The sequence below is a fragment of the Tetrao urogallus genome (genome assembly GCF_951394365.1).
Source record: "Tetrao urogallus genome assembly, chromosome: 25".
In the NCBI taxonomy this organism is placed as follows: domain Eukaryota; kingdom Metazoa; phylum Chordata; class Aves; order Galliformes; family Phasianidae; genus Tetrao; species Tetrao urogallus.
Genome location: NC_136838.1, coordinates 3,451,517 through 3,469,398, shown reverse-complemented (window position 1 = coordinate 3,469,398; position 17,882 = coordinate 3,451,517). Strand labels below are relative to the sequence as shown.

Sequence of the window (17,882 nt, the reverse complement as noted above, 5' to 3'; positions counted from 1 at the left end):
CAAAGGGCCCCGCGGGGGGGGGGGGGGGGCGGCGGCACCGAGCGGCGCCGATGGGGCGAACGGCCCCGAAGGGGGAACGCGGAGCACCGGGAGAAGCTTCCCCCCCGACCCCCACGTCAAGAGCCCCCACCCGGAGCCGCGAGGCCGAGTGACGCGGAGCGGAAAGGGCGGAGGGGGAACGGCACAGCCGCCGCACCCGGTGCCCCCCCCCCCTCCCCGCACCGCCCGGTACCGCCGCTGGGAAGGGCTCCTCCCGCCCGCAGCGCCCCGGCCCGGGGGGAGCGGCCACGGCGGCACCGGGGGGGGCCATGAGTCAGCACGGCGCGCGCGCCCTCTGCCGGCCCCGCCGCGCCCGGGAGGGGGGGGCACAGCGCCCGGAGCCCCCGCAACGCCGTTCCACTCCGCGGTTCGATGGGGCTGGAGGGAAGAATGCGGGGGGGGGGGGGGAACGGAGCGGCGCGGCCCCTCTCGGCGATGAGGGCAAAGCGCTGACAACGGCCCCGCGCCCCGGAGCGGGGCTGCAACGCGATCCTCCCCGGGAACCGGCGCTCACGGGACCACCTCCCCCCCCCCCCAACCCCTCCATGAATAAAACCCACACATCCGCGCTGAAACCCCTCCGCGGAACGGCCCCGCGCCCCTCAGCCCCGCTCCCCGTCCGCCACTCACCGAGCCCGGAGCGCTGCCCCGCGGATCCCGTCGCGATCAGAGCTCGGCTGCCTCCGGCGGCACCGGGGGAATGAACGACGGAAAAAAAAAATAATAAAGCCCTAAAAGTTCCGGGAGGGCGCGGGCGGAGCGGTGCCCCCGAAGCGCTGCCCCGTGCCGAGCGGTCGGAGCGCAGCCTGACGCGGAACCGCCGGGGAGGTGCCCCAAGTTTTATCCCGCACCGCCCAGGGTGGAGCCTGCCGGGGGCAGGGACCGGCCTGGCCCCGCACCGGCCCCGCCAGCGGCCTCGGCACGGCCGCACCTGCTCCCGGAGGGAGGGAGGGAGGGAGGGAGGGAGGAATGGAGGGAGATGTCCCGGCGGTGCCCCCCCGGCTCCCGGTGCACCGGGAGAGATCGTTCCCTCCTGGGGTCCGGCTCTGTCCTTCGAGGTGCTGCTGTGTGTGGAGGGGTCCGGTCCCAGCGCTGCCCCCGGTGCCGCCGCAGCTCCGCCTCGCGGGAGGGGGCCGCCTCCGCCCGGCGTTGGAGAGGGGACGGCCCGAGGTCGGATCGGTGGGAGCCCCTCGAGCGGGGCTCGGGGCGGAGGTAGCGCTGGCGTTGCCCTGAAATCCGGGCCGCTCTCCCCACGGAGAATGGGGCGCAGGTGGGGGTCGGGGCCGGCAAAGCCCCGGGAGCTGTGAGCCGGGACTGCGGGGTTCTGTCTGACCCCGCGCTGCCCCCGCCGGGCTCCCGCTCGCAGACAATGCCCCGCAACGCTCGGAGGGACACAAAGAGGCTGCGGGAGGAGATGGCCGCGCACCCCCGGCCCCTCGAGGCAGCAGAGCGCGGAGCCCCGGGGGGATCCCGGTACCCCAGGGCTGTCGGGGCCGTTGTATGCCGGGTGGGAGCGGGGCCTCTCGGGCAGAGAGAGAGCCTTTGTGGCACAGCCCCGCGTCCCCCGCCCGCCCCGGCCCCGCGGGCTCTCGGGGGGCGATGAGCTCAAGCTCCGCTGTGCCATTGTCCCCGGGAGAGGGCCGGGCCGGGACGCGCCATTGTTCTCCCCTGGCCTCTCGGCCGCCCCTCCGGCGATCACGGCGCTGCGTGGGTGAAAAACCCCACGGGGACGCGGCTGTGGGGGTCCACGGAGCCACATCGTCACGGAACGGGGCCTCTCCCGACGCCACGCTTGGGGTCTGCGGGGCCACAAAGGGACGCGGCAACCGAGGGGCAGCGCTCGGTGTTGGCACGGGGTTCGTTGAAGCGCCCGATGCCCCGAGGCAGCGCCTGCCCAGCAGCCCCCAGCCCCGCTCTGCTCCCCCATCGTACTCAGCTCCAGGCAGTGCGTGTGGCTGCGGGTTCAGGTGAAGGTATCCGAGGCCTCCAGAGACGGTGCCGGGAGATCCCAGGGCTCCCAGCAGCCCCGATTTTTGTGTGTTTAGTTTATTGGGTTGCCCTGGGAATAAATCGTTAAAGATGACGCTCAGACTCTGGGCAATAATCGCTGTGCTGCATCGGAGGTCTCCAGAGGGAACATTCCCCAAACCCCACACCGGAGCTGCTTGGGGAGAGACGACGCAATGAGCGAACAGGGATGTGAGCCCCACTGCTCTGCAATGCTCCCCACCCCACCCGTGAGCTGCGGCAGAGGGGATGTGGGGTCCCAGGGGACACCAGGAGGGTCCATCCCCACCGCAGGGGCTGAGCTGGGGCAGCGCTGGCACCTCCACATCTCCCAGGAGCCCAAAGCTCCCGGGGTTCTTGGAAGTGCTGTCCCTCGAAGGAAGGGAGTTCCCAGGGCTCCTTCTTTGGGGAAATCCCCCACCAGCCCCAGGCTGCAGCTTTGCTCTTTGCTCTTTTCTCCCTGATCTCTCTCTCCTTTTTCTGTTTTGTTTCAGGTTTTTTTTTTTTTCTTTTCCCTTTTGGACCGAATTCCTGTCTGATTTTGCAGCTTTGGCAAACGCGGGTTTTATCGCAAGTCTCTGCATTCCCCTCGCAGGTCATGGGATTAGGGCAGAGGCAGAGAGCGAGGGAGGAGGGAAGGAGGGGAGCAGGGGCTGCTGCTGCAGCAGAGCAAAGCAAGCATGGAGCCTGGGGGACCCAAGGGGGACGGGGGCCCTTTTCCCAGTGCCACCATTGAGCCTCCGACCTGGAACGGAGTGGTGCCACCCCTATGGGGTGCAGGGCTGATGTGGGGCAGGCAGTGCTGAGTTCCAGCAGTGAGTGGGAGCGTTCCCACGGGCACGGGGCCAGCATAGGGCTCACAGACACACCCCAGCAATGCGGTGCAGCCGAACCGCTTCACCCCTGCCCACCCCGACCCTGTGCGGAGGGGGGAGGTGTGGGGTTTGCAGCTGGGTCACAGCTCCCAGAACCCCCCCCCCCCCCCCCAGGATGAGCAGCACAGCCTGAGTCACGGCAATGATGGTGATTCGTGTCACCGTGATGCGCTCAGGTGAGCTGGGCGGCGAGGGAGGACCAGCAACCCTTCCCCCCCTCCTTCCCCCAGCTCTGGGCCTGACCCCAAGCAGATTCCCCCCACCCTGTGGGGCTGGGGGTGATGTGGGGTGGGTGAGGTGTCCTCGGGCAGCGCTGTGTGCAGGTGACGCCGAAGGGCTGTAAACACCCAGGTGTGTCCTTAGAAACGCACAATCGGCTCCATGTGTTTCTCGGCCCTTGGGAACGTGTCCTGGTGGCCCCTGACAGCGCGTCCGGGTGTCACTCCCAGGGACACCTTGGCAGCCGGAGCCGCTGACACGGCCCAGCCTCACCTCTGGGCTATGGGGCACCCCACAGCGCTCGGCCAGCACCCGGAGGTGATAAATCCCACAGGAGAGCCCTCGGGGAGCAGCCGGCAGTGCAGGAGCCGGTGCCCAAGGCAGGGCTGACCCCCGACGGCCTGGCTCTGCCCCAGGAGGGATGGCGAATCCCCTGGATATAGCAGCCCGGGCAGCCCAGGTGTGGGGCCATACTTGGCCGTGCTGCAGCCCTGCTGCCCGCGCTGAGGCCAGCGCTATTCTGAGCACCCTGAGCTCACGGCCCCTCGGAACGCCGCGCTCCATCCGCGGTGACGCAGGAGAGCGGCTCCATGCCAGCCCTGGCACACGGCCGACCCCAGGCAGCACCACCCCTCGGCCCCAAGCACTGGGGCTGCCATTTGGCTGCTTCCCTCAGCTGGCATGGGTGCAGCCCGGCTCTGCTCAGCCTCAGTGCTGGAAACGTGGGCTCTCAGCTGCAGGGGCTGCAGGGTGCCATGGGGTGAGGAGCCCCAGATCCTGACAGCCCCCTTTGCAGCTCTGCAGCGCCCATCTGTCCCCATCCAACACGGCTGTTCCTCAGCCGCTGCCACATGGGTTGGTAGGCCTTAAATCACCGTCTCCAGCAGCCAGACGACACCCAGCCTGGTGGTGGTGGCGCTATTATTATTATTATCATTATTATTATTATAATTATTGCAAATGCTTAAGCAAGTCGCCAGCCCTGGGCAGGGGAAGAACCTGTGCTTTCAGTCTCCATGGCTGTGTGCTGAGCCCAACTCCTCAGGTGACCCCAGCTCATAGATCAGGGGGGATTTGCCCCCCCTGTTGCCCAGCACTCAGTCCGTGTGGGGTCAGCCCAAGCCAGAGTGGGGCATCCCAGTACCAACCCACTGGGGCCCAGCCACCCCAACCTGCCCTGCGCACCCCACAGAGGGTGGTGACAGTGGGTTCTCATGGTGCACTGTGGGGGGATAAACTCTTCTGCCCCACTTTGGGGTGCAGCATCCTTTGCGCCTGTCCTACAGCCCCACACGTCCCACCCTGCAGCTTCAGGAGGGCTCAGTGCACACATGTGGGGGCCCACGGGGGGGAGGGGGGGGGGGGGCAAACCTGCAGGCACTGCATCGCATCCCCAGGCACCCACCCTGCTGTGGCTGCACAACACACGGGCACGGTGCCGGCTCTGCGTTGGGATCCTGCGGGCCCCAAATGCATGCCAAGAGCCGGAGGCAACGCCTGGTGTGGGATGGAGGGAACCCGGGGTGGGGGTGGAGCTCCGTCCCACGGGTGCCCCACGCGCTGACACACAGCAACACTCAGCATGCTGGCATTCCCACCCCTGCGCCTTCCAGTGCCCCGCTTGGAGCCACACCAGGAATGTGGGCAGCTCATGAACGTGGGGGACACAGCCCTGCATCCCCCCCAGCTCTTATCAAGAGGGGCCCCACGGCTGCCCCAGCCCAGCCCTCCCACGGCACTGCAGGAACCATCAAACCGTGTGCTTCTGGTTGGGGGATGCCAGCACTGCTGCTGTGCCCCGCACCAGATCCCGTGTCTTGGTGTGCTTAGGGCTGCCTCCAGCCATTCCCCAGCTTCCATAGGGATGTGAGGTCACGGCTTTATTCTGGGAATGAAGGAAGGAAGTCCTGCACTGATCCAGACCCCGCGTGGTGCCAGCACTGCACGGCGAGCATCACCCCAATGATGCATCCCATCTACGGGACTGTGCTGTGCCCATGTCCCAGCTCAGGGAACCGAGGCCGACGGGGAAGTGACGTGCAGGGCAGTGAGTCAGTGAGGAGCTGAGAAGAGGTGCAGGAATCCAACCCTGGGCCGGACCCACTGCGCTGCATTCCCCAACGCCGCGACGCTGCGGGGCGACGGCTCAGCACAACCCGGCATCACCTGCGGGGAACTGAGGCAGTGCTGGGGAAGTGACTCACACACACCATTGGGCTGTTCCACATGGCTCTGATTAGATAATGGGCGGAAGGATCAGAGGGAGCCCGGCAACCCGCGTTAAACCTTTGTCTCCCTGTAGCGCCCACAGCTCCCAGTGGGGACCTTGGCCCTGAATTGCACCGCGGGCAGTCCAGGCTGCCATGGGCTGTGGGTGGGACACAGCGCTGCCCGGTGTGGGCACTGCCTGCAGGTTGGGTCAGGGGGAGATACGATGTGGCAGCGATGGGTCAGGCTGAGAGATCAAATTGTATGTGTCTCCAGGAGCGGCGCAGCCCTGCAGAGCCCACAGCATCACCCCTCGGTGCAGGACGGGCTCGGGGTCTGAGAAGAACAGCAGGGGATGTTTGGCCCAACAGCCAAACAGAAGCAAAAGAGAAACACAAAGCTGTGCAGGAAACCTCTGCAGAGCGGGGACTGAGAGGCACCCATTGCTGGATGAGCTTAAAGCAGAGTCAGCTCCTGGATGGGATGGGATGGATGGGGATGGGATGGGATGGGATGGGATGGGATGGGATGGGGATGGGATGGGATGGGGTGGGATGGGATGGGGTGGGGTGGGATGGGATGGGATGGGGTGGGATGGGATGGGATGGATGGGATGGGGTGGGATGGATGGGATGGGGTGGGATGGATGGGATGGGGTGGGATGGATGGGATGGGGTGGGATGGGATGGGATGGGGTGGGATGGATGGGATGGGGTGGGATGGGGTGGGATGGGATGGGATGGGGTGGGATGGGATGGGATGGGAAGGGGTGGGATGGGCGCCCAAAGGAGCACAGCCACACACAGCCCCCCACAGCCTGGCCTTGGGGGGGGGCTGTTTCCATGGTGCAGCTGGGAGAGGGGATGTGGCTCACAGCGCTGTTGGGGCACTGGGCTGTGACAGTGCTGTTCAGGGGCTGCTCAGGATCCCTCATCCCACACCGCTGTGTGCACAGACGGCCCCGCAGCACGAGGGGGGAGCAGACGGGTCAGGCTGAGCAGCTGCCGGGGACGTGCCCGAAGGGGCTGCGGGTGCACAATGCCCCCATTGAGGTGCTGCAGGGGGGGGCACCCAAGGTGGCAGTGGCAGAAGGGACTCCAGTGTCACGCCAGGCCTCAATCCCCGCTATTTATACCCGGCTCTCCTGCACACAGGCGCCCTTTCAGGCAGCGCGGATGAAAGCACGGCGCGGGGGCATTCCTGAGGGCAGCTCCCCAGCCCCCCGACTTCCCCCTCCCCCCCCAATCCGGCCCCTGGCAGGCGCCAAGCCACCAGGAAAGGCCCCACCAGCACCAGCAGCTGCGGCTGCTTCCTCCCCACGAGTGGGGGGTGTGGGGCTGGATGTGGGGCTGGTTGTGGGGCTGGGTGCAGGGCTGGATGTGGGGCTGGTTGTTGGGTTGGAGGCAGGTCTAGCCGTGGGGCTGCAGCCTGGCACTCACGGGAACCTCCTGGCTTTATGCATGGAGAAGCTCCTGGGGGCAGTGAAAACAGGAGCCTGGGGGGCTCAGCTCCATCACCGGCCCCGGCCCCACACAGGGATCCCACCGTGCACACCTGGACCCGGCTGAGCCCCCCCGCATTGCAGCACCCTGTTGGTCGCTGCAGCAACCACTGCCAGCTCCGGGCCTATTTTCTGAACCGGGGCCGCCGTGGGAACCTGGCTGGCCGCCATCTCATTCCGCTCGGGTTCTCTGGGCCGCCTTTGTGGCCGGCATGGAGCCCAGCTGGCAGCCGCTTCCTCCCGGCCCCCCCTTTGCCCTGCGTGGGTCCTGGTCCTGGGCAGGGGATGGTGAAGGAGGGGGGGGCTTCACCGGGACCCCCGTGACAGCACTGCACATCCCAGCCGAGCCGGTGACCCCTGCGTGTGCCGCAGCGTTGGGTTGGCTCTGCCAAAGCTGTGTGCCGGCAGCCACCCCGAGCAAGGGCACCGTCCCATTGATCCCCTCCACAGAGCACAAAGAGCATCCATCCCCACCCGGGGCTCTCATTGCAGTTTTCTTCCTCCATGCCTCCATTTTCCCCATGGTAACCCCCAGCTGATCCCCCCCCCCCCCTCTCCCATTGCATGCATCCGGATGGGACTTTCCCTGTGCGCGGGGACAGGGCAGTGTGTGTGGGTGGCAGGCAGGGGAAGAGCATTTTCCAGCGTTGGAAACTGAGAGGAAAACAGACTGCAGGACAGAACGGTGCAGGTTAATCATTACAGCAGTGCTCCCCCCGGAGAAGGAAGTTATGAGGACGTGGCCTTCAGCCACCCAAGGGCAGCATGGCGCAAGGACGCACCACGCTCTGCTGCCCTTCCCACACTGCGGTGCCCTCCGGTGCCACAAGGCTCTGATAAGGGGCAAGGAGCTCTGCCCCTGCCCCACAGAAGCCCCCCAGCCTGGGGCTGCTCCCCCCGGCTGCCCCCAGACTGCAATGTGAGGACAAGCACTGTGGGTTTGGGTTTGGGCAGGGCTGGGGGTGGCTCTGCCCCATGACTCAGTGCCACAGGGGGGGAATCCTGGGGCTGCCGCAGGGTTGGGGTGATTTTTTTTTCCCCTGGAGAGCTCAGACTTTTCCTTTGCATTCAGGATCCGGGTGGGACTGTGGAAACACAGCACAGCTGAGCATGGTGGGGGGGGTGGCAATGCTGGGACCTGACGGCAGCGCCCAGCCCCTCCTGGTAAGCGCTCCCCCAGGAGCAGAGGCGCCGGCAGGGACGCGATGCTCTGCTCCCCACCCTCCATCTGGCAGCAGGAGATGTAAAGTCACAGGCAAAAGCACTGGGTGGAAAGGAAGGACGCAGCCCCGCTCACGCAGCTTTCCAGGCAGCCCATCCCTCCAGCACGCATCGCTGACGGCGGGGAGAAGGGGGGGGGGAGGAAGGGGGGACCCAGGGCAGGCTGTGCCCAGGCCTTGGCGTGCTGCTGCCGAGCTTCCCTTGGAGCACAGCACCCTGTAGTGCTGCAGGGCCCCAATGCCTGCACCCCCAACACAGCAGGGAAGGGGCTCTCGCCCCACCTGCATAGATGGATGCTGCAGGGATGCCGGAATTCTGGCGCTGCAGGCTGCGCTGAGCAGCTGAACCACACATCCCCATGCCAGGATGTGCTGGAGAGGAGAGAAGTGGGGATGATCACCCATGGGATCGCGCTGTGGGGCACACATCCCCAGTTCTGCAGCACCAACCACGGGTTGCAGCAGCGTCCTGGGCCTGGAGAGGACCCCCGGTGTTGCCTGCAGCCTCAGCCCCTCTCCTGGCATCAAGTTGGGCAACGGGGGAGGGAGGATGAGGTGGGGAGGGCAGGCAGAGCCCCCTGCCCACAGCACCGGGGCTGAACCCCCCCTGCACAGGAGAACAAGCGGGCACAGAGGGATGCAGCCCCCCATCCCCACCACCCCAGATGTGGGGCTGAACCCCCCCTCCCCCCAACTACATGTCCCAGCAGGCAGCACGCAGCACCAGGACCCCCTCCCTCCCCCCCACTCCCCCCTTCCCCGTTCCAATGGAGCCGGCGGCAGGCAGTGGGAAGAGCTGATGCGAGGATGCTGACGGAGACACTTTTTTTTCCCATCCTAAAAATAGCAGCCGGCCGTTCCCGGCTTCCCGGCCTCGCCAACGCTCCTCCATCCGATGACAAAACGCAGCCACCTTCCGTCGGAAAGAAAACGGCCGCGTGTGCCGAGGGAGGGCAGAGCGCAATGCAAATAGCAGCCGGCACCGAGGGCAGCGCGGCCGCCCGGCCCCCGTTATTCCCGAGACGTTTTAATGAGAGCTCATTCCGGCTTTGAGGCTTTCGCTCACGCACAGAGCCGACGTGTGACCTTCACGAGAAAAAGGAAAAGGGAGAAAAGAGGGAAAGGGGAAAGAAAGGCGCGGGAGCGGCTCGGAAAATGGGACCGGGTTGATCCTCAAATAGGCTCAGCGTCAGGACTGGGAGGCTTTTAATAAGCTCCTGAGCGAGAAATTTAACACCGCAGGCACTATTTTTGATCACTTGTCGGGGGGGGGGAGGAGGGGGGGAGAGAGAGGAGGGGGAGGAGGTGGCGGTGAGGAGGCAGCAGAGATTACATCCTGGGTGGCAGCGCCGAAAATAACCGAGTGCTGCTGTGTGCGCTGCAGGCATGGAGGGATGAGGGGGTGGGAGCGGGGGGGGGGGGGGGCTGCTGTGTGCCGTGGGGACAGCGGACCCTCAGACTGCCCCCCCCCCCCCCCCCCCACGCTCCGTGCAGCAGAGGGAGCCTGAAATCCCCGCTGGAGGTGTGGGGAGGACGGCAGTGAGCTCACAGCCTCACAGCAGATGGTGCCGTTGGCAAAATGCATCCTTAGGAGTCTGGGGTGGGGATTGGGCCCTTCGCTGAGCCCTGCTGTGCCAGGAAGCAGCTCCTGCCCAACACAGGGGACACCGGGGCTGCCCCGGTGAGGGGGCACCGGCACCAGCACAGCCCCAAAGCGAGGGCAGCTTTGGTGGAGCACCACCAAGCACCCCCCGCGCCGCACCGACTGAAGAGAGGCTCCCACCACCCCCAGCAGCTGCTTCCCTCTCGCACCGAGCCTGTCTCCATGGAGCAGAGGGAGATTTCCCCCTGCTCTGCATGCCACACACGCAGGGGAAGTGGTGACAGCCCATAGCAGCAGGGAGAAGGGTCAGAGCTGGGCAGCTGCCGTCCAGCTGCAGGAAGGACTGTGCAGAAACAACAGGCCCGGTGTGGCTCCTGCAGCAATGGAGTCTGGAGGCTGAGCAAAGCTGGGGGAGGGCGGGGGGAGCTGGGACAGGAAGCCTCCAGTATGGACCTGCACTGCCCTGCAGATTCCTCCTCCTGTGCTGCCACAATGCTGGTGAATTACTAGAGGCAGGGAGGACAGAGCCATCAAATCTGCCTGCTGAGCCTGGGGTGAACCTCCCCCCAGGAACCCCCAGCAGCACCCGAGAACAGATCTGGAGGTAACACTGCACCCTGCAGACCCTGCCCCACTCCCAGCTGCTTGTGCTGCCTCGGAAGAAGGTGACACGCCACAAGACAGGACTGCATTTCCTTTTAATTGATCAGAGCAGTTTCTCCACCTCCATTTGTCCCACACCATCTGTACAAACGGGGAAGCCAGAACAAGTAGGACAGCCTGGGGTTTTTCTAGAGCGTCAGTGGGATTCCTGCAACACACAGAGGCGGAGTCGGTGTGAATGCAGGGTGGGCTCAGCAGAGCAGTGGATCCTGATCTGAGGGCTCAGCCTCGCTGCGAGGAAACGAGAACCACTGGGTGCCCCCTCAAAACCTGACCTCAAGGGCCAAAGGGCGGCGAGACCAGAGATCAGGAGATAGCAGAGGAGCGCTGCCCTGCCGTACCTGCTCCGGGGAGAGGCCAGCTGAGCCGCAGTGACTCACCTGCCAGGCACAGCACAGCGCTGCACAGAGAGCCTCCCAACTGCCAACACGTGGGAAGAAAAGGGATGAGGCACGGTCTTAGCAGGGCACAGAGAAAATGGGCCACGAGGTAAGCAGCCTCGCCTCACCTCCCCCGAGACAGAAGCTGTTTGTTTGCAGTGGAAGGGAGTGTTCACAGAGCAGAGGCCGCACCGCTCCCTGCGGGGCCCCAGGAATGCAGCCTGCTCCATGGCCAGCCCCGGGCTGCCCGTCCCAGCGGGGCCCCACTCGTGACCGTGGGCTGTGCCTGGCCCGGCCCCGGGCTGCCAATGCTGCGGCTGCCACCTAGCGGCCCCGGGACGGCCCTGTGCTCGCCGGTTGGGATGCGGGGATGCTTACCCCTGTTACTCCAAGGCTTTGACGAGAGCCTCGTTGGCTTCCACTTTAATCTGGGCTTCGGCTTTAGCAGCTTCGTCGGAGGCTGCAGCCATCTCTGAAACGGCCTTCTCCAGGTTTGATTTTGCAGTCTGAACGTGAGAGCACAAGAAACGGGTCACTGAGAGACCAGAGCAGGACACGGGGCCTCAATCTCCCCCTCTCCTCCACTGCAGTCAGCCCCACGCAGGCAGTGTGTTCACATGCTGGGCTGCCCTGCTGCAGGCAGGCCCTGCTGTGGGAATGCTGCTCCTGGGGGTGAAGAAGGGTGGGGAGGGGCAGGACCACATCTATCCAAGGGCAGGGATGGAGCCTGGGGAAGGGGAAGTGACCACAGGGCTTCCTCTCTATGCAGTTGTCGGGGAGGAGCAGCCTTTGATCCCAAGCAGTGGGTGATGATGAGGAGTCGGGTCCTGGCAGATGCTGTGCAGCCACAGGAAGGCCCCGAGACAGCAACCCCACACAGAGGAGTGGGGCACAGAGCCCTCCATGCAGGAGCCTGGCTGTCAGGCCGGCCCAAGCTGCTGTGCAGTACTTACAGCCAAATCCAGCATGTCCATCGTCACCGCCTCCTCCGCCAGCACCTGCACCGTGGAGTCTGCATTGACCGTGACGGAGCCGCTGCTCACTGTGAGGAATGGCAGCGGGTCAGGCACTGCTGTGGGGGTCAGCACGGGAGCCTGATGGCTCCTCAGACAAAACCAGCCATCAAACTTCACCCATAACACGAACCACAGCATCCTTCAGCCTCGCATCAAACAAAGCAAAGGTGCAGCAGAGGAACGTCTGTACAAAACCTCATCCCCAAACACAGCCCCACGGCGCATCCCTTCTCCCGCAGGGAATCCAGCACTCAGCAGGGAGGGCAGCAGAGCTGCAGCAGAGCTGACCCCATGGCTGAGCTCCCCCCGAGGGGCCCGGGGATGCCTTCCCCATTCCGCCCTCCCCTCGCACCGAAGTATTTGGTGGCCGTGCCGTCCTCTCCGTACACCGTCACCACTCCTGGCTTCAGGACCTGCAGCGTGGGGACGTGGGAGGCCAGGATGCCGAAGGAGCCGGTCAGGGTGGGCACGTCCACCTGCTTCACGTTGGCACCGTTGTAGAACACCTATGGGGGGGAGAGGGGTGAGCAGCCGCGGGGCGGCGCGAGCAGCACGGGGTCATTGAATGGGGGCGGGGGGGGGGGGGGAATGGAAGGTCACAGCACGGAGGGGCTCATGGGGTCACGGAGGGGTTCGGGTCGGAAGGGAACAGCGGAACACCGGGCTGGGAAAAGGGCGCGGAGAGACCTCGGTGCGGCCACGCCGGTGGCAGCGGAGCCGCACGGTGCCGTCCCACAAGGCGGACGGCTCGTACCTGCGTGGGGGAGGCGAAGGTGAAGGCCATGGCCGCGGGCCCGGCCGCAGCATCGGCGTAGGAGCGGGCGCGGGGCGGCGGCAGCGCCGCGAGGCGGAGGAGCTGGCGGGCGCGGATCATGGCGGGCGGCGGCGGCGAAGGGCGAGCGGACGGCGGGCGGCGGGACTACAGCTCCCGGCGTGCATTGCGCCAAGGACTACGTGGCCCGAGGGGCAGCGCGCGCGGCGCCGGAAGTGACGTCATCGCGGCCGCGAGGGAGCCTGGGAACCGTAGTTTCGCGCCCCGCCCGGTTGTTTACCCGCGGTGTTTACTGTAGGGTCGGCTCCGTGCCCGGCCCGGGCTGCGGGTGGGGGCGGCGCTGCGGGGCGGGCGGGGGCGGCGCGGAGCTCGGGGCCGGGTGAGCGCGGGGCTGCGGGACGGGCAGGGCCGGTGGGGGGCGCGGCCATGCGGGGTCGGGGTGCGGGCGGCGCCGGGGTGCGGGCCGGTCCGGTGCGGGCGGCCCCGGTGCAGGCGGGCTCGGGGCAGCCCCGTCCCCACGTGACGCCCGCACCGCGCGGGGGCGGCTCCGGTTCATTCATAAATCCCGGGGCCGCCCGAACCGCACCGAACGCAGCGGCGGCGATGGAGCCCCGGCCCTGGCTGTAGGTGAGTGCCGCGCTCCCGCCGCTATCGCGACAGAGCCTATCGCGACAGCCGGAGCCGGCTCGACCGGCGGGAGCCCGCCCCGCACTGCTGCGCTCGGAGGTGCCGGGGGCTCCGGGGCTGCTGTCACCGGCGCCGCGCGCATCCCTCCCGCATCGCTTCCCGCATCCCGGCTCCCTCCCTGCCCCGCAGCCCCCGCTGTCCGGGCAGATCCGCCCGCCGGGCCCGGACCCCGCGGAGGGGGGTGGGGGGGCACCACGAGGGCGGCTCAGGGACCGTCCCCGGGCACAGACAATGGCCGCGCTGTTCCCGCCGGGTCGCCATGGAGACGGAATTCCTCCATCATCGGCGATCGGCGGCGGCGTTCCCCTCTCGCCCTGGGCAGGGGGTCCCCGCGGTGCCCCCCCCCCCCCCCCGAGGTGCCCCCCCTCCGCTGGGGGCTGCCCGGGGCCGAGCGGGATCGGGGCTCTCCCCGCCCCCCGGTGCCCATCGGGGCCGGATCGCTCCCTCCTCCCCCCCCCCCTTTGCCGCCAACCCCTCCCCGCTCCATTCACATTTTTCTCTGACCCCATTTCGGGCTCTTTGCCGCGCCCCCCCCCTTCCCTCCCCCGTCCGCAGCGCAGCCCCCGGGTGAGGAACGCACGGACGGGGGCGGCGGACACGCGGTCCCCGGTGGGGCTCAGCGCCGTTCCGAGGGCTGCGGGGTCCGCACCGCCGCAGGGCCGGCACCCGCTCGTTCTCTGTCCATCCGGCCCCGCTGACTCAGGCGCTGTCACAGCGCTCGGGGCACCCAGCGCCCCCCGGCCCCACCCCCGCCCCTCCCTCCCGTTCCAGCCCCGACCACACCCTCCTCCATCCCTTATCCCGGCCCTCCCCTCGGTCCCTCCCTCAGCTCCGCGGTGCCGGGCCGGGCAGGGCCGGGCAGGACCCCCCCCTCCCGGTACCACCGCCCCCGGCCCCACCCCGCTCCCCCTTTGTCTCACGCCGGCCCAGGACGAACCCGGCTTGGATCGGACCATGAACGATGACCCGACCCCGTGGGACAACGCGACGGAGAGCAGCACGGTGAGCAGCCCCGGGGATGGGGTGGGAGCCCAGGACGCGGCTGTAGCGCCGGGTACCGGCATGGACACGGCAGCATCCTCCCCTCTGCCATCGCCCAGCTGGCGGCCCCTCCCCTGCCCCGCTCAGCCGCTGCGGACACGCAGAGCTGTAGGGCTGAGCGCGGGGGTCCCGTCCCCGTTCTTTCTGGGTGTGCTGCTCAGCCCCCCCCCCCCCCTCCCCAGGCTGCGGTTGCCGTGGTGAAGGCAGCAGCAGGCCCGGGGGCGGCGGGGGAGCGCACGTCTCGGGGGAGCAGCACGGCAGCAGCCTCTGGAGGAGCCCCCCTTCCCCCCCCTCCCCTCCCCAGAAAAAAGTACGCGTCCCCCCTGCACAGCATCTCACCCCTCCCTGCCCTGCGCAGGCGCTGCCCGGCGAGGTGTCCCCCCAGGATGGCTACGTGCTGCTGCTTGCCCTGCTCTCCATCTTCATCGGGGGAACGCTGGTGCTGCTCTCAGGGATCCTGATCATCTGTCGCCGCTGCTGCGAGGCCGACCGCCGCCACTCCAGGTGGGTGGGATGGGCCACGTTGTGTCCCCAAGGCCGGTGGCACCTCGTGGCCGCGGCACCCATTGTGGTGCTGCTACGGTTCGTTCTGGCACGGGGCAGCTCTGACCGCCGGTCCCTCCGCAGAGCCAGCGATGACCCTGAGAAAACCACCACGACGTACCTGGATGACTCGCAGCAGGCCCAGGGTGAGCAGTGGGGATCAGTGCCCCCACCTGTGATGCTGCTTCCAGGGGGGTGGCAAAGCGGGTCCTGGGCTGTCCCCTGTTCACTGTGAGTCCCAGCCGCCAGCACGCAGCGGTGCAGTGAGTTCGTGCAGCCTCAGCTGTGCCGCCATGGGGGGGCTGTTGGCTGAGCCCTCCCTTTCCTCTCCATAGATATCACTATCAAAGTGGAGGACCCCGAGTGCCTGTCGGCCTCCAGTTACCGCGATGCAGAGAGCGAGCGGTTCCTGTCCTCCAGCTCCTCCAGCGCACGCCGCGTCTCCTTCAACGAGGCCGCGCTGTATGAGCAGGGCAAGAAGACCCAGGAGAAGGGGCGGAGGTGAGGGCTGGGGGCCCTGGCGGGGGAGAAGCTGTAGGTTGTGGGGCCGCCCCGTGACTCGTTGTGCCCCCCAGGTACACGTTGACAGAGGGGGATTTCCACCACCTGAAGAACGCCCGCCTGACGCACCTCCATCTGCCACCGCCCGCCCTTAAGATCGTCACCATCCATGAGTGCGAGTCCAGTGAGAACAGCCTGGCCATGACCCCCCGCCGGCCCCCTCCCAAACCCGGCCTCGCCATCTTCCAGGTGGGCACCCAGGGAGGGGTGGGCATCACCTGGATGGGGGCTGAAGGGTGGCATGGGGATGGGGCTGTGGGCGCAGAGCTCTGTGCAGCCCCTGATGCCTTCTGCCCGCAGCCCCCTGGAGGGGCCGTGCCGCAGCCCGGCCACACCGTGTGCCCCAGCTCAGCACTGCCCGGGGACACCTACAACTCCACAGCGGGAGGGAGCCCCGCCACCTCCTCCGACTCTGGGGAGGGCCCTTCGGTGAGTGTGGGGCCGGGGTTGTGCATGGCTGCTCCCAGGGCTGAGCCACCGCTCACGACTCCCCCACACCTTCAGTTCACCGCAGCGCCCCGGAGCGGGAAGGGGCCAACTGCAGGCAGTGCCAGCCCTGGGGATGCCCCCCCAGCCCCTACGCAGGGTCCGGTGCTGCAGTTCTTCACCCGCCTGCGTCGGCACGCCAGCCTGGATGGGGCCAGCCCCTACTTCAGGATCAAGAAATGGAAACTGGAGAGCACCCAGCGGGCATCCAGCCTGGACACGAGAGGTGGGGGCCGGGGGAGCCGAGTGGGGAGGGGGGGGCTGCACCCCTCTGCAAGGATGCGACTATTCCCCCCCCCACCCCGCACCCCCGCAGGGTCTCCCAAGCGCCGCCAGTTCCAGCGGCAGCGTGCAGCCAGTGAGAGCATGGACCAGGAGGATCGCGACCCCCACCAGACCGACATCATCCAATACATCGCCCACACCGACGACGTCGCCTTCCACCCCGCGGGCGGCCCCTTCCTGCCCTCCCCCAGCAGCCCCCCTCCCTCTCTCGGCAGGTATTTTTCAGTAGATAGAGGGGACTGGGGGGGGGGGGGCAGGCGGCCCGTGCATGGCGGGGGGGGGCGGTGTTCCACTTTTTGGGGGCGACGGGTTCGTGTGGGCACCGGGGGGGGCGGTGGGGTCCGCATCGCAGCGATGGGAGCCGTCCCCACCGTGACCCCGCCGCCCCCCGCCCCAAACCCAGGTTAGAACCGGGCGAGGACAGCCCCAGCGAGGCGGCGGCCCCGGAGCAGCGCAGCGTCGGCCACGACATCTGGAGCCTTCGGGCCTCGCTGGAGCTGTACGCCGCGTCGGAGCGCAGCAACGACCAGGACTCGGTGCGCAGCGACGGCGCGGACAGCGTCTCGTCGGGCGGCGCGGCCCCCTGCCCCTCCTCCTCCCTGGACGAGGCCGAAGGCCCCGAGGAGAAGCTCTGGGCCCGGCCCAAGGCGGAGGATTCGGAACCCGGCACGCGCAAGCTGCTGCAGATGGACAGCGGCTACGCCTCCATCGAGGCGCCGGGCCGGGGGAGCGAGGAGGGGCCGCCCGCGGATCAAACGGCGTCGGAGAAACGGATCTGCTTCACCAGCGCCGGGCGGAAAGGCACCATCTTCGAGAGCTTCGAGGGCCGCGAGCCCGACGAGGAAGAGGAGGAGGAGGACGAGGACGAGGAGGAGGAGGAAGCGCGGCGCGGTGCGGTGGGCGGGGGGGGTCCGGTGCGCACCCACAGCCCCCTGGCCTGGTCACCCTACGGGCAGATGCTGGCGGGCCGGGACGCGCCGTCGCCGAGGAGGGATTACAGCATCGACGAGAAGACGGACGCGCTGTTCAACGCCTTCGTGCGGCACGACCCGCAGTTCGACGAATCCCCGCCGCGCGGAAAACATCGCTCCCGCACGCACCTCCGCAAGCAGTGGCAGCACGCCAAGCAGTACAGCGACCCGGGGGTTCGGTACCCCGCGTTGGAACGGCACCGCACCCCTCTGCGTCGCGGGGACAGCGCCAACTCCCCGCTGGACGCCCGATTCCACGGGCCGCTGCCCCGCATCGTCAGCGCCGGGGACGAAGAGGCGGCCGAGGCGGAATCCGGCGCCGCTCCGCTGCCCGAACCCGAGATTCAGGTGATCGTGGAGGAGCCCGGAGAGGAGCACCGGACCGGGCCCGAGCGCGGAGGCGGGGAGGAATGCCTCGGACCGGGGCGGTGCGTGGAGCCGCGTCCCGACGCGGAGCTGCTGGACAAGATAGCGGGAGGCATCGAGGAGCGGCTGTTCGGGCATCTGCGGAGGGAGGCGGAGGGGCTGCGGGCGGACACGGAGAGCGCGGTGGCCGTAACTGCCGGCGATGCCCCCCCCGAGCGCAGCCCCGCGTAGGGCGCACGCGGTGCGGGTCCGCGCGTTGTGCGGGGGGCTGAGCCGAGCCTCGGCGCGGGGCGGCGTCGCGCCGGCAGGGCGGGGGGCGGCGCGGAGGGGACCGTTCCGCAGCCGCGGTGGTTCCTACGAGCAATAACGGCGCTGCGCCCGGCGCCGGGAACCGGCATGGAAAAGCGGGGGGCGGCCCCGGGGGGCAGAGCGGCCGTGG

The 17,882-nt window shown here is 67.9% G+C and overlaps 2 protein-coding genes across 3 annotated transcripts; one reads left to right on the top strand and one right to left on the bottom strand.

The window, feature by feature from the left end:
• Nucleotides 1-10,355: 10,355 nt before the first annotated feature.
• On the bottom strand, nucleotides 10,356-12,615 carry ATP5F1D (ATP synthase F1 subunit delta). Of its 2 annotated transcripts, XM_079546816.1 has the most exons (6): nucleotides 12,486-12,615; nucleotides 12,084-12,237; nucleotides 11,669-11,757; nucleotides 11,094-11,221; nucleotides 10,716-10,755; nucleotides 10,356-10,483 (listed from the first exon to the last, which is right to left on the bottom strand). In XM_079546816.1, exons 1-4 carry the CDS (start codon nucleotides 12,603-12,605, stop codon nucleotides 11,099-11,101), a joined length of 486 nt encoding a protein of 161 aa, XP_079402942.1. In that variant the 5' UTR covers nucleotides 12,606-12,615; the 3' UTR covers nucleotides 10,356-10,483; nucleotides 10,716-10,755; nucleotides 11,094-11,098. The 2 variants fall into 2 exon arrangements, with proteins under 2 accessions (XP_079402942.1, XP_079402943.1); XM_079546817.1 differs by lacking the exon at nucleotides 10,716-10,755.
• A 1,529-nt stretch (nucleotides 12,616-14,144) lies between these two features.
• CBARP (CACN subunit beta associated regulatory protein) lies at nucleotides 14,145-17,674 on the top strand (the record flags this gene model as incomplete). The annotated part of the gene is made up of 9 exons (XM_079546650.1): nucleotides 14,145-14,192; nucleotides 14,590-14,735; nucleotides 14,859-14,920; nucleotides 15,110-15,275; nucleotides 15,350-15,524; nucleotides 15,636-15,764; nucleotides 15,840-16,047; nucleotides 16,138-16,321; nucleotides 16,510-17,674. 9 exons carry the CDS (start codon nucleotides 14,145-14,147, stop codon nucleotides 17,672-17,674), a joined length of 2,283 nt encoding a protein of 760 aa, XP_079402776.1.
• Between the last annotated feature and the right edge of the window lie 208 nt (nucleotides 17,675-17,882).